General features: G+C 38.5%; 2 protein-coding genes across 2 annotated transcripts; one reads left to right on the plus strand and one right to left on the minus strand.

The window, feature by feature from the left end:
* Window positions 1–1,602: 1,602 nt before the first annotated feature.
* On the minus strand, window positions 1,603–2,463 carry ghrl (ghrelin/obestatin prepropeptide). Its single transcript, XM_054617622.1, has 4 exons — window positions 2,350–2,463; window positions 1,942–2,019; window positions 1,744–1,858; window positions 1,603–1,625 (listed from the first exon to the last, which is right to left on the minus strand). Exons 1-4 carry the CDS (start codon window positions 2,461–2,463, stop codon window positions 1,603–1,605), a joined length of 330 nt encoding a protein of 109 aa, XP_054473597.1.
* Window positions 2,464–6,310: 3,847 nt separating this feature from the next.
* ccdc174 (coiled-coil domain containing 174) lies at window positions 6,311–9,963 on the plus strand. The gene is made up of 11 exons (XM_054617337.1): window positions 6,311–6,431; window positions 6,606–6,713; window positions 6,810–6,910; window positions 7,001–7,059; window positions 7,151–7,304; window positions 7,599–7,694; window positions 7,810–7,946; window positions 8,055–8,149; window positions 8,477–8,624; window positions 8,780–8,932; window positions 9,107–9,963. The coding sequence occupies exons 1-11, from the start codon at window positions 6,390–6,392 to the stop codon at window positions 9,829–9,831; spliced, it is 1,818 nt and encodes a 605-aa protein (XP_054473312.1). The 5' UTR covers window positions 6,311–6,389; the 3' UTR covers window positions 9,832–9,963.
* The last annotated feature ends 4,444 nt before the right edge of the window (window positions 9,964–14,407 follow it).

Here is a 14,407-nt window from a genome sequence, read left to right on the forward strand (position 1 = left end):
ATCACGTTTGACAAGAGGGATGTGTCGAAATACAGACATTCCCCTTTTTGACAGGTTCTTAATCAAAGCTTTGTTTCCAAGAGATTAAGAGCCTCCCCAGAAAGAAGAACAGAGCACATTATGTTCATGGTTGTACTTCTGTGTTTATTAATAGCTACAACATGGAACTGAGGACAGACTAAAGCATCAGAGCAGTATGTGCTTTGCTGTGTTTGACATAGTTCTTCAGATTAGACCAGGGAGTTTTTCAACATTCTTCTGGGTGTTGATAATTTATTCTTCACTATGATTCTCCACTTTTTTTTGTGCAATTGCTGAAAAACAATTTCTGAAACTAGGGCCCTCTTTGTCAAAACTCTACACAAAATGGTCAATAGATAAGCTACATGAGTTGGGGGTATAAATTAACATGCCATAACCAAACGATTATCACGTGGCAATAATCGAGTATCTTGTAATAATTGTGACACAAATACCAGTTTTTGTGTCTTTGAAATTGCAAAACTATTAATAAAGCAGAATTTAAACCTGTTAAGGGAGTTGTAAGGGTAGATACACTAAAACACTGTCAAAGCAGCACTTAAGAGCATATGGAAACTATTGAGGACAGAGTGAATCTTAATTACCTCTCTAGCTAACACTGGCACATTTTCATTTAGATGGAAACTGAAAAGTCCATTTTCAAAATAAGGTGCACTTAATTTAGGAGGAGTATGAATAGTTCTAACTGATTTTCTTTCAAATGCAAGCAGAATAGAGAATTATGTTACAACACTAAAGCCTCAAAACCAGGTCACCATATACTTAAAGGGGAGAAAATAAACCTCTTCCCCATCCCTTTATATTTCCTCCATTTCACCAAAAATCTTGACCTTGATTTATTTGTTTGTTTGTTTTGATCAAAGATTAGACAGAGAGACAAAAGATGAGTTGATGCTTTATTTTTGCAGACACGTGGGTCTCTGAAGATGAAAAAGAATAATAGATATTAGGTGATTTTAAGGCAGAACAACATCAGATCACTACACAGAGTATGAGTGGCTCATATGCGGAGGGTTTTTAAAAAAGACATTAATTTAACTGTAATTTTACAAATTCGAGAATGGAAGATAAATATTAACCTTAAGAAAGTAGTTTGACAAAATCATTGTAACTCAAGTTCCATATATAACTATAATCAACTTATCCCAGCTTCCATATTGTATTTTACCATATTTACATAAGCCAAGCTTCATAATAAGGTAATGTGATGGAAGCTGAACCAACTCTATCAATGATGATAGAGTTGGTTCAGGTGGTTCAGTTGAAAGTTCCAAAAAGATCTTTGGTTAATTTTACACACGGTTTCACCTGATAAACGGTCAATGTTTTAGTTTGTAATGACGGACATCAGTAGGTTCTCTAAGATTAAGTGGCACAGACTCCACTTCATTTGCCACAGACTGAGAAATGTGCTTTAAGAGCCTTGAGCTAAAGAATATATTAAGTTTTGAAAGAGGAGAACAACACGTTTACAGGCTAATTTCTTAACGATTACCATCTACTAATTGTGGAAATTGGAAGGCACTGACATGGCAAATTTTTAATTCTTGTCCATGATCTTCAAAATGGTTGGGATGGTCTCTCTGAAACAAGATGAAACGTGAAAAAACATGATGAAATAAATATTGTTACTCTAATTATTTTACTATTTATTGGCTAAAATAAACTTTTTAATGTATAAAACACAGGAATCAGGCCAACCTGCTGCAGCCTCCGTGTTTCCCAGCAGACGCTGAATGATCTCCTGCAGCGCTACACCGTACTGCTCAAAGTCCTCCTCTCTCACAATGAAGCCGATGTCAAAGGGGGCACTGATCTACTCAGAGGAGAGGAAGACCATGCAGTTATAGGGATGATTTTCGGTGAGGTGGTGTAGTCATGAGAGTGATTTCCACTCACTGTGATGTGGTTGTCCTCGGTGGGCTGACCAGGCTCCTCCATGACTTGGCGGCCGACTCTGGGAGACTTCACCTTGTTCTGTGGTTCACCAAGAGCAGAAAAATCTCTTGATAGTAAGCAATTCACTTTCACATTAGAAGTTTAAATGTAGTCAATAAGATAACATAATTCCCAGGTCTTGAATAAAGTGTAACTATGATGTCACTATCCATACAGCCCATAATTCATCTCATGTGATGCGTTAAATTTCCCTTCTTTTACTCCACCTGACCAATATTCAGTATCTTGTGTTGTATTTTGAGTGAGGGGCAAAATAACTACACACATCATTACATTTTTATATTTTCATAAAGAGTTAAAGAATGAATCCAAATATGTTTAATGGCCGTCGGAGAGAAAGCATCTTACCTTAGGTTTCTGTGAAGGGCTGAGATAGCTGGAGCCCGCGCTGGTCGACTTGCACCACAAGGTCAGAGAGCAAAACAGAAAGACAAGCAAACAGGTGTTTCTTTTCACAAACATGATGGAATTAAAATCTCTGTTTGATCTACCGCAAAAAGTATGATGAAATAATCAGAGTAAATAGTGGAAAAGGTTGATCTGCTAATCTTTTATTGACAGCGACCAGATCTCTTTCCTTCAAAATGGCCTTCTTTGTTTGGGAGCTTGTGGCTTCATACCTTTATATACCTTTCATCCTCTGTCATCTTTGTTTACAAATGTATGACATATAATAGTTAAGTGCAGTCATATCTTAGTAGCATTGGACTGTTGATAACAAAGTTGGCATTTCTCTGTTGTAGCCAAATAGAAAGAGCTCCTGATCACCTTATTTGTTCAATGTGATGATGAGACAATGGTATCGCTGTCATAGAGATACTGATAACTGGGACTGCATATCTACAGGAACATGCCAATGTTGAGCTATTATTCCCAGGACAAGTGCAATACACATGGAAACTATTACATATAATGTTTAATCAAGGGGAAAAAATCAGCTTCATATCAACACAGATAGATATTAAGGGTTAATATTGAACAGGCACACTGCTCAACAGTTAAGAACTCTCCTATATGTCTTAAGTGCATCAAACTGAGGAATTCGACAAAATCTGAGCCCATAAATGTCTATCCACCTCATCTGCAGAGCCAGTCTCAGCCTGAGCCCTCCTTGCAGCCTGTAGACCTCAGCCAGGCCCAAAAGCCTACACAGAGTCTGGACGACATGCTGTCCTTTTTCAGGAAAACTACCTGATCTCTTACATGTCATATTTAACGAGTAGTTGCTTCATACCGCTGTTCCTTTTTTTAGTTGTTTTTTTTTAGAAAATCACAGAAACAACTTCTCAGCTCTTTGGAGTTTTAGATTTTAATAAATATCAGGAATTAAACTGAAAATTGTTCTGACATTTTTTGTTGTTTTTTGTCATTGTGTAAAACCTTAGTAGTATTAAACACATAAAGCCTCCACCTTGTGTAATATTAGTGTAATGGTACCTGTTTTGACATTGACCTGCAGTATGAAAATATCCACCAGATGGTACTGTACACCTCCATTGTGAGAAAATCTGCTGAGATCTATCTGAACTCTTAAAGGACATCATTCTAGTTCTGCAATTATCTTCATTGACAATCAGTCAGCTGATTATTTTACCCATAAAGGATCAATTGTTACTTTGTAAAATAGGAAAAACTTCCTCCAAGATTACCTCTTCAAATGTCTTAAGTTGTCCCTCCAACAATCCAAAACCCAAAAACATTCAGTTTATTCTCACATAACAGAAAAAAACAGGACATTTTCACAACTGAGAAAGACTTTTTTGCTAAAGAACTGATTTAAACCATTCATGTTGATCGAAAAATTATATCGATGAATCGTTTTAGCCCTAAATAATGAGCCAAGTACAATGTTTTGAACACTGCTATGTTATGGCAGCTTTAAAAGGCAGCAGGTGAAGTTGTGATTGAGTGCATTTCGTTTAAAAAAAAACCCCATCCTTTTCTGTGAAATGAGTGCAAAAGGCTTTTGAACTGAACATCTGATGCTCCCTGATGCTGGACTGGACTCATCCTGGTGTTCTGCATCACCTCCTCCCTCCTCCAACAGACCTGTGCCAGTTCCAGTCCCCGTGTGTACACGAGCTGGTGAGTCTCAAACTCAACAATGTCAGTTCCTTACTCAACAAGAAAGTTAATTCAGTTTGAATAATTTCAGATCTTTCTCACATGCTCCTCACAGTGTAATTAGAGTGGCATCCAAATAATGGAAGTGGTTAATAATTCATGCTAGAGAGGAACACATTTATCTTCAGCTACATGCCTCAAACTCAAAGCCAAGGTCTTCTGTGGTGATATATTACCATGTGGCTGTGAATCCCTTTTGAAAGGGCACTGTGTAATGTGCAGACATAATGTATTGCAGTAGAAGATGATATAATAACTTATCACAGTCTTGTACTGTTACCAATATAACCTTAATGCACATCAAAGTAATTATACTACCAACACTGACATGAAGTCTTTAGATTACATAAAACATTATTTCTACCAGTGGATTACGGACGTTTTTTCCATGTGTTGAAATGTGAAAATGTTAATTGTCTAACATTGACCTCCATTGGTCAACAGAATCCATGTGGGACCTGAATCACGTCAGGAAACAAGAAAGCAACTGTTCAGATGAGTTGATTGTTGCCAGTATTTACTGGAACTACAACTTGACCATAAATCAAAGACCAGATCACCACATTACATCTAAATTAGCTATTTGGCATGATTTCTGGGTCACATGTTTCCTCTCTCCAGCAGGAGAATAGGTAGTTTGGAACTTTGTGGGTCTCCTTTCGGTGGTTCTCTTCCTGTTGTGGTGGATTTTTGACCCCACTGGGACCTTAAACACTGCGTTTCTCTCCCTATTTGTTCCTGCAGCCTCAAGACAGACCAGTCCAACTAGAGTGGGAAATACACACTCAGACAGTGTGTGTGTGTGTGTGTGTGTGTGTGTGTGTGTGTGTGTGTGTGTGTGTGTGTGTGTGTGTGTGTGTGTGTGTGTGTGTGTGTGTGTGTGTGTGTGTGTGTGTGTGTACTGATTTTTTTAAGCCAATTTGCTGCCTCAGAGGTAAGATGATGCTGAAACAGTGCCAAGACCTCACAGACTGATTGTCATACAGGGATTTAAATATGCTCTTACATGCATTCAAATGTATATTTGATAAGATTAAAACTTGTAATACGAGCATTTTTTTATTCATTATTCAAGCTAAGCTATAACAGAGCATTCTGATCCTTGGTTAATCATTGTTCAGAATGTGTGATATCTGTGAAATTATGTTTCGAACTTATTTAAAACTTTATCATTTAGTACAAAAAGCTTAAGTATCATAAATGCTATATGAAAACCTCAAACAGTTCAAATATTTTAAAACATGGGTGCCTAACACAATTAAAATGCAGGCAGGAGTGAAGCTTATTAGCGGAACTACTACACTCTGATCAAATTGCTTTGAGGTAGAAAAGAACCATTAGAGAAAGATCTTGAATGATAAATATTGTGTTTTATGAATTAGACACATATTACTTACATACTTACATCTTACTTTTTTTTCCTGTTATAATATCACTTATCTGCTTTTTTTTATATTATTATTGCTTTTACTGTTTCTGTTTTTATCATGTAAAGTGCCTTTGAGTACCTTTTAAACTACTATACAAAAGAAATGCATTATTATTATTTTTTTATTAATATTATTATTATGATAACTAAGTATTATTACTTAGTATTAGAACTTCCTCCAAGGCATTAATGTCCTGAGTTTATACTACAGAAGAGGCAAAGTGCTGTCATTTTCTAACCGGACCTGATATCATAACCTCATGCTGGGAGCTGAACCTCTGCTCCATATAATGAATGTATACCAGCTGAGAGGACATGCTAAATCTAACACCTCATATTGAGAGTTGTGGAAGAGGGAGGAAGCAGCAGCTCTGAGGAAAAGCTGATCATCAGGGGCAAGGTTGCAATCAAAGCTTCTTCAAAATACTTTGCACACATTTGGTCCATCTTGCTCATAGAAAAACATTAGATTTTCTTGCTTTTGAGGCCTGGGAGCTTGGATCCGGTTGCAGTTTCATCCCTGGAGGAGGATGACAGGACAGGCACAAACTTTTTACTTTTTCACTTCCAAAGAATCTTTCTTCTCTTTGTTGTAGGCAATATTGAAACAGATCCAGGTCAGGAAGACTTTTTGGGGTATTGAGAGAGAGAAAAGCCACCAGGGCTGAGCAGATTGGGATGGTATGATCGATGGATATTGTGTTTACATCAAAACGCCACTAGTCGGCGGTAAAGCGACATTTTACTGGAGAGAGAAGAAGAACCAACGAAGAAGTCAGACACAGTTACCACAGCAGAAGCCCGAACAAAATGGTGTAGAAAATAAATCCTAAAGATGGACAAAAAGAAGAAACCCTTCGCCGTGACTGCTTCATCTGTGAGTTGCATTGATAAGCATCTTCACAAACACATCATTGATCTCCCGTGTGACGTTAAATAAACGATAATAACAGCTAACCTTAGCTAACTTATGTCATGCTAGCATATAAACACAGTTGTTAATTGTTGTTAAGTATTTGCCTGTATTTCAGTATTATACTATTTCTTACAGCTGGTGGACCTTAAAGCTGAACTGTACAGAAAGCAGGAACAGTTCAAACAGGAAAAACTTGGCCATGAAAATACTGATGCTGGATTCACATCAAAATCCAAAGTCAAGGTACAGTATGTGTTATTTTTGGGACATGCTTTTACCTGTGTGTGTATAGTTACAAATTGACTAACCGTGCTGTCCTGTCCTCATTGTCTTGTGTAGAAACCTAATGTCTGGAGCAAACAAAACGCTGGTGTCTCTGCAAGAGCTGAGAAAGATGCGGAGCAGCTGGTTGAGGAGCAGAACAGCCTGGACACATCAAGGTGAGTTCAACACATTATACAGTATATTTACTGTCGTGATACAATGGTGACCAAAAAACCTCTGACTCCTCGTGTGTCTTCTTATAACAGACGCAAGTTGGAGGAGAAGGCCAAACTCTATGAGCAAATGACAAAAGGAGACTTTCCAGGTTGGTGGAGAATCAATTACATCCCCCCTAATATTAAGTTGTGTAACGAAATGTATTTACTTTGTGATAATTGTGTCTTGTTATACCTCAGATGAAGAGACCGAGGGGCTTTTCCTGGTTGATTTCACCCAGAAGATTATTGACAAAAAGAGAGAAACACTTGCACAGAAGGAAACAGAAAGAGTTGACAAGGAAAGAGACAACTTATCTCCCGTCCCTCCTCCTGAAAACCCAGATGAGGAATGGTAACGTCTGATTCAATCAATTTCAAGGGTTTGATTTAGGAAATGTATAGTTTAGGTAGTATCTTAATTAAAAGTAGATATGTTAACTGATTGTATAAAAAAAAAAAGCACTGACCAATCCCAGCAATTTTTCTTTAAACTAGTACCAATAACACCGCCACTACTAACCGCAAAAATACCTAGTTTAATTACATCAGTTCTAATGTAATGCAAATGTATACATTACACAGTTTAGATAATGCTTTAAGTATCAAACGATTTGAAAAACTCACCTTCTGCGCTGTTTCTCTGTAGGGTGGATTATGTGGATGGTTTGGGCCGATCTCGAAGATGCATGAAGAAAGACCTGCCAGGTTTTAAGAAAATGGACCAAGACCTTACAGGAAAAGGGTAAATACTCATAAAATAAAATAAAAAAAGCTCTTTAAGGGTTCAGGTGCAGGTTTCTAGATGTTGGTGTCATACCCTGAACTGCAACTCTTTTGATTATGGCTATTCCATGTAGGAATGCTTCAACTGATAAGACCTTACTCTCCGAGGACATGCGTCGAGAGCTGCAGAGGCAGGAGTGGGAGAGGGAGGAAGAGGAGGCTATGAAGAGGCCTGTAGGACCGATCCACTACGAGGATATTAGGGGACAAGGTTACTGTTAAATCGTTTCTAAAACCCTTGTGCACACATTTGGAACAAAGGGTTTTGGTTTGTAAGTCTCTTGCTGTAGAAATCATTTTGTGTGTCTGTTCATCTCAGAGGCTCGAGATCTCGGTGTGGGCTACTTTGCTTTCGCTCACGATGAAGAGCAGCGCAGAAAGCAGAGAGAGACTCTGGACATGCTGAGAGACCAGGTGAGCTGCCGATCTATGGAAGGATGGAAACACAGAAATATTTGTGTTTAGTGTGTGTCTTTTTAAAGTTCCCTTGATAACCAAGCTCCACACACTACAACCATACTCTTCCATACATGTACTTTAAACACTTATATACACAATGTACTGAACAGACTTATCTGGTCTGTCCATGTGCATGTCTGTTACGTCTTTGTTGTTTACAGAGTTTGCTCTGTATTGGTACACACTTAAAATCCTTGTGCACTTATGTATATATTTGATGAATAAAATCCATTTTGAGTGTAAACAAATGAATAAAGCTCAGTCCTTGTTTCTCTCCTTCAGACAACAGATCAGCGCACCAAGAGGGAACAACTGAAGGACAAGAGGCAGGCCATCCTGAAGGCCCGATTGACCAAAGTGAGGCAGAGGAAGATGAAGAAGGCCAAGCTGGATGGCACTGAGGACGAGCAGAGAGAGGACGAGAATGAAGGTTAGTATCCACATCTACCTCAGATCAAATGCAGCCATAGCCTTTATTTGGTATCATAGAATTGGAGCTCTTGACATATAAAGTCTGTCTGCATATTGTAGTTCAATGATCACACATAATGTAAATGAGGGATTGTTTTTAATTCTTTGTCCTAGGAGAGGAGGACGAAGGTGACATTATAGGACCCTCGCCTCCAGCAGAGGACTCTCCAGAAGTAAGCACAGTGAAGAAGGTGGTAGTGGAGATCCAGGAAAGGAAGGACACCAAACCAGGAGTTCCTCATGTCAGAGAATGGGACAGAGGCAAAGGTAATCCTTATTATTTAAAGGCCCATGTTAAAAATAAAAAAATAATCTCCTTACATCATGTAGGACTTGTACTTATCTGCTATAATTCTAGGATGGAAAGGCAGTGGTGTTAAGCTCTTTCTGTCCGTTGCCAAAAAACTTGACTTTTTTAACGTCTTTTTCTGTTTCTTCCAGAGTTTATGTTTACCGAGTGGACAAATCGGCGTCGCGAAGAGCGAGAGTCAAATTTTGCGCCTCCCTCTGCGTACTTTACTGAGGTGAAGAGGGAAAGACCAGGGAAGATCAAAACTCAGGAGAATAAATCCAAGATGTCGTTTAAGTGGAGCAAAGCCCCAGAAGAAATCTCTGAGAGCAAGGAGGAACCACAATCTCAGCCTAAAACGGCCCCTTCACCTCCACCTCCCCCACCTCAACAAAATATTCCACCTCCATCACAACCACAGACTTCATCGCAGTCATCACCTTCAGATCAGCCAGCAGATTCAGCTCCTGAGACCGCTCCTCCTGTTGATCCCGAGCAACCCCCTCCTCCATTTTATCCTCCGTTTCCTTCTCCTCAGTTTGCTGGACCACTTCCTCCGTATCCCCCACAGTATCCACACCAGTATCAACACCAGTATCAACACCAGTATCAACACCAGTATTCACATCAGTTTTCAAACCAGTATCAACCCCAGTATCCACACCAGTATCCACCCCAAAATCCATCCCAGTATCCATCCCAGTATCCACCCCAGTATCCACCCCATTATCCACCCCAGTATCCACCCCAGTATCCACCTCATCTGCAGAGCCAGTCTCAGCCTGAGCCCTCCTTGCAGCCTGTAGACCTCAGCCAGGCCCAAAAGCCTACACAGAGTCTGGACGACATGCTGTCCTTTTTCAGGAAAACTACCTGATCTCTTACATGTCATATTTAACGAGTAGTTGCTTCATACCGCTGTTCCTTTTTTTAGTTTTTTTTTTTAGAAAATCACAGAAACAACTTCTCAGCTCTTTGGAGTTTTAGATTTTAATAAATATCAGGAATTAAACTGAAAATTGTTCTGACATTTTTTGTTGTTTTTTGTCATTGTGTAAAACTTTAGTAGTATTAAACACATAAAGCCTCCACCTTGTGTAATATTAGTGTAATGGTACCTGTTTTGACATTGACCTGCAGTATGAAAATATCCACCAGATGGTACTGTACACCTCCATTGTGAGAAAATCTGCTGAGATCTATCTGAACTCTTAAAGGACATCATTCTAGTTCTGCAATTATTTTCATTGACAATCAGTCAGCTGATTATTTTACCCATAAAGGATCAATTGTTACTTTGTAAAATAGGAAAAACTTCCTCCAAGATTACCTCTTCAAATGTCTTAAGTTGTCCCTCCAACAATCCAAAACCCAAAAACATTCAGTTTATTCTCACATAACAGAAAAAAAACAGGACATTTTCACAACTGAGAAAGACTTTTTTGCTAAAGAACTGATTTAAACCATTCATGTTGATCGAAAAATTATATCGATGAATCGTTTTAGCCCTAAATAATGAGCCAAGTACAATGTTTTGAACACTGCTATGTTATGGCAGCTTTAAAAGGCAGCAGGTGAAGTTGTGATTGAGTGCATTTCGTTTAAAAAAACCCCCATCCTTTTCTGTGAAATGAGTGCAAAAGGCTTTTGAACTGAACATCTGATGCTCCCTGATGCTGGACTGGACTCATCCTGGTGTTCTGCATCACCTCCTCCCTCCTCCAACAGACCTGTGCCAGTTCCAGTCCCCGTGTGTACACGAGCTGGTGAGTCTCAAACTCAACAATGTCAGTTCCTTACTCAACAAGAAAGTTAATTCAGTTTGAATAATTTCAGATCTTTCTCACATGCTCCTCACAGTGTAATTAGAGTGGCATCCAAATAATGGAAGTGGTTAATAATTCATGCTAGAGAGGAACACATTTATCTTCAGCTACATGCCTCAAACTCAAAGCCAAGGTCTTCTGTGGTGATATATTACCATGTGGCTGTGAATCCCTTTTGAAAGGGCACTGTGTAATGTGCAGACATAATGTATTGCAGTAGAAGATGATATAATAACTTATCACAGTCTTGTACTGTTACCAATATAACCTTAATGCACATCAAAGTAATTATACTACCAACACTGACATGAAGTCTTTAGATTACATAAAACATTATTTCTACCAGTGGATTACGGACGTTTTTTCCATGTGTTGAAATGTGAAAATGTTAATTGTCTAACATTGACCTCCATTGGTCAACAGAATCCATGTGGGACCTGAATCACGTCAGGAAACAAGAAAGCAACTGTTCAGATGAGTTGATTGTTGCCAGTATTTACTGGAACTACAACTTGACCATAAATCAAAGACCAGATCACCACATTACATCTAAATTAGCTATTTGGCATGATTTCTGGGTCACATGTTTCCTCTCTCCAGCAGGAGAATAGGTAGTTTGGAACTTTGTGGGTCTCCTTTCGGTGGTTCTCTTCCTGTTGTGGTGGATTTTTGACCCCACTGGGACCTTAAACACTGCGTTTCTCTCCCTATTTGTTCCTGCAGCCTCAAGACAGACCAGTCCAACTAGAGTGGGAAATACACACTCAGACAGTGTGTGTGTGTGTGTGTGTGTGTGTGTGTGTGTGTGTGTGTGTGTGTGTGTGTGTGTGTGTGTGTGTGTGTGTGTGTGTGTGTGTGTGTGTGTGTGTGTGTGTGTGTGTGTGTGTGTGTGTGTGTGTGTGTGTGTGTTTATATACTGATTTTTTTAAGCCAATTTGCTGCCTCAGAGGTAAGATGATGCTGAAACAGTGCCAAGACCTCACAGACTGATTGTCATACAGGGATTTAAATATGCTCTTACATGCATTCAAACTGCAGTACAGAATGCAATACTCATAACAATTAAGAAAAGCCCTTTTTATTGAGGTATATAATTTAGCACTTACAACAGCCCATAGAGGCAGTTAGGCCGATCCACCACTTTGGTCCAGACTGAAATATCTCGATATCTATTGGATGATTTTCCATCATTTTTTGTTCAGACTTTCATGGTTCCCGGGGAACCACATTATGTTTATTTGCTTTTTAAAAAGGTAATAATAAGACAGGACATACCGTACAACATCTAAATAATACATCAAATAAAATTTGGGCAGAAGCAACATAATGCAAAACAGTCATGTGCATTCTTATGACTCTTGTAGCTCTGCTGTGAAGCTAACATTTGTGGTTTTGAGTTTAATGTCTCAACAAATATTAAATAGATGGCCATGAAATGACACACAAGTCCATGTCCATTTCAAGAATCCAAATTTGCTATGCTAAAAGCTTATGCTAAACTAAGATGGTGAATATAGCAAAAATGATGCATGCTAAACATCAGAATTTTAGCATTTCCATTGACTGCATGTTAGCATTATGACGTTAGCATTTAGCTCAAAGCCCTGCAGAGTTGCTGGCATGGCTGTAGACCCGTTATGTATAATATGTACAGGAACGTTTACTGGACTTATAGAACAAACTGCTGCACTAATAACTAACAGAGACTTAAGAAAAATGTGCATCTTCTCGGCTTAATTTCACTTGCTGACTCCCCACTTTGATGAGTCTAATCACTTATTAGGGACAGGAAGGAGTGTCTCATTGACAGATCTGCCCTCGTTTCAGGGAGCAGCTGCTCTGACAAATGATCTCTGCATTTAGTTGTGGCAGTTTAATCCTGCTGTGGCTGAGGAAAATGGCAACCTGCTGTTTTCATAATAGAAATTAAATGACCTTCAGTTTGTGGAAACGGCTTCAGATCTAATGTGATTTTTCCAAGTAGTTTATTTTTATATGTTTTTGCAAAGCATTATCTGTATGACCAGCAGTCATGTATGCACTGTTCAGATCTACTTTCTCACAAACACAGTGTAGGTGTCAGTTTACGGTTAATATTTTTCGGTGCAGCAATAAAGCTACTGTGGCGCAGAAGCTAATGGAGCCTTTATGAGGAAGCTTACAAGGTCTGACACTTGTTCCTCAGTAATCCTGTATTGTGTCTTCTAGATTTGAGCAGGCAATCAATGTCCAGAGAGGGAGTAAGGAGGAGGTCTGGCCCTGGTTATAGCAGCTTTACTGGGATGAAAGGCAACTAAGGAATGGCCAGGACAATAAGCTGTGATGTTTACACCCTCTACAAGCAAAATTAAGCTTCAGACATGGTAATGTCTGTTTGCAATAATAGTTAAAATAGTTTTTTCTGTCTGTAAATATAATATTTCAGTTATTGTTGATTTTCTACTGTTTTTTATTGCTTATTTATAATACTTTTTTTTTTTTAGATTATCTTATCTTATCTTATTTTATGGTAAGAAAATCAAATGCATCCTTTCAAAGACCTCATAGATATTATGATATATTCAGATACACTAGAGTAGTGCAGCGGTTTGGTTCTGAGTTTTTGAGTCATTGGGCTGGATCTGCCTTGGATTGTTTCTTTATTGATCTGTTAAGGCTCCAGCTAACACAAATATAAAAAGTAAACATCCAGGCACGAGAGCAGCAGCAGTAAGATTATGAGTCCAGCAGATATTATTATTTGAAAGACAGTTGCTGTGTACTAACAACATAAAAACTTTTAAGGGTAATGTACCTCCTGTACCATCTAAAATAGCAAACGTACAGTACATGCAATTTTCAGTATCTGCAAAGAAAAGCTGTCTAAATTTACAGAATATAGAATAAAGAATTTCATGGCTCCACTGAGATAACAGAGTGAGGCTAAAAACAAGTATTTTCCTCAAGAGTCTTTAATCGGTCTAACGAATCAAGTAAATCAAATCAGGGAACTGAACCTTAATTACTACTCCTTGAAAATCCAATTGAAATACATTTTTTGTATGTAGAAGGGTAAAGTTCTATTTGGATTTGTGGAGCATTAACATTGACAGATTGATATCCTTAACGGAATAGTTCGACATTTGGGGAAAATATGCTTAGACGCTTTCTAGAAGGGTGAAACAGAGAGAAACAGCTAGCTGGTTTTGTCCAAAGGGTAAAAAAAAAAATCCATCTAACAGATTTATGAAGCTCACAGATTAACAAATTATATCTTGTTTGTTTATTCTGAACAAAAACCTTTTCTACAAGACTATTTCTTGGCTGAGAGCAGCAACTTCCTGGAACCTTTGCTTTGCTTGAACTGTAACATGACACAGAATCTGCAATGCTGGCGTAACTTCATTGAGGCCCAGATGTGGTAAAAGCTTAGATGAGACACTCATCTATAAGAGGTTTTTTAAATATTGGATCAGTTTTATGATGCAGAGTTAAAATGACCCCATTGGGGACTGCGCTCACAAGCTGTAAGAGGGAATCAAACTCATAAATTGTCAATCCAAGGGCTAATTCTAAACACTGATCTGTGAGTCTTTGATATTGGTGGAGTTACTCAACAAAAGAGCATTGCAATTTTATAATTCAACA

The sequence above is a fragment of the Anoplopoma fimbria genome, chromosome 17 (assembly GCF_027596085.1).
Source record: "Anoplopoma fimbria isolate UVic2021 breed Golden Eagle Sablefish chromosome 17, Afim_UVic_2022, whole genome shotgun sequence".
NCBI lineage: Eukaryota > Metazoa > Chordata > Actinopteri > Perciformes > Anoplopomatidae > Anoplopoma > Anoplopoma fimbria.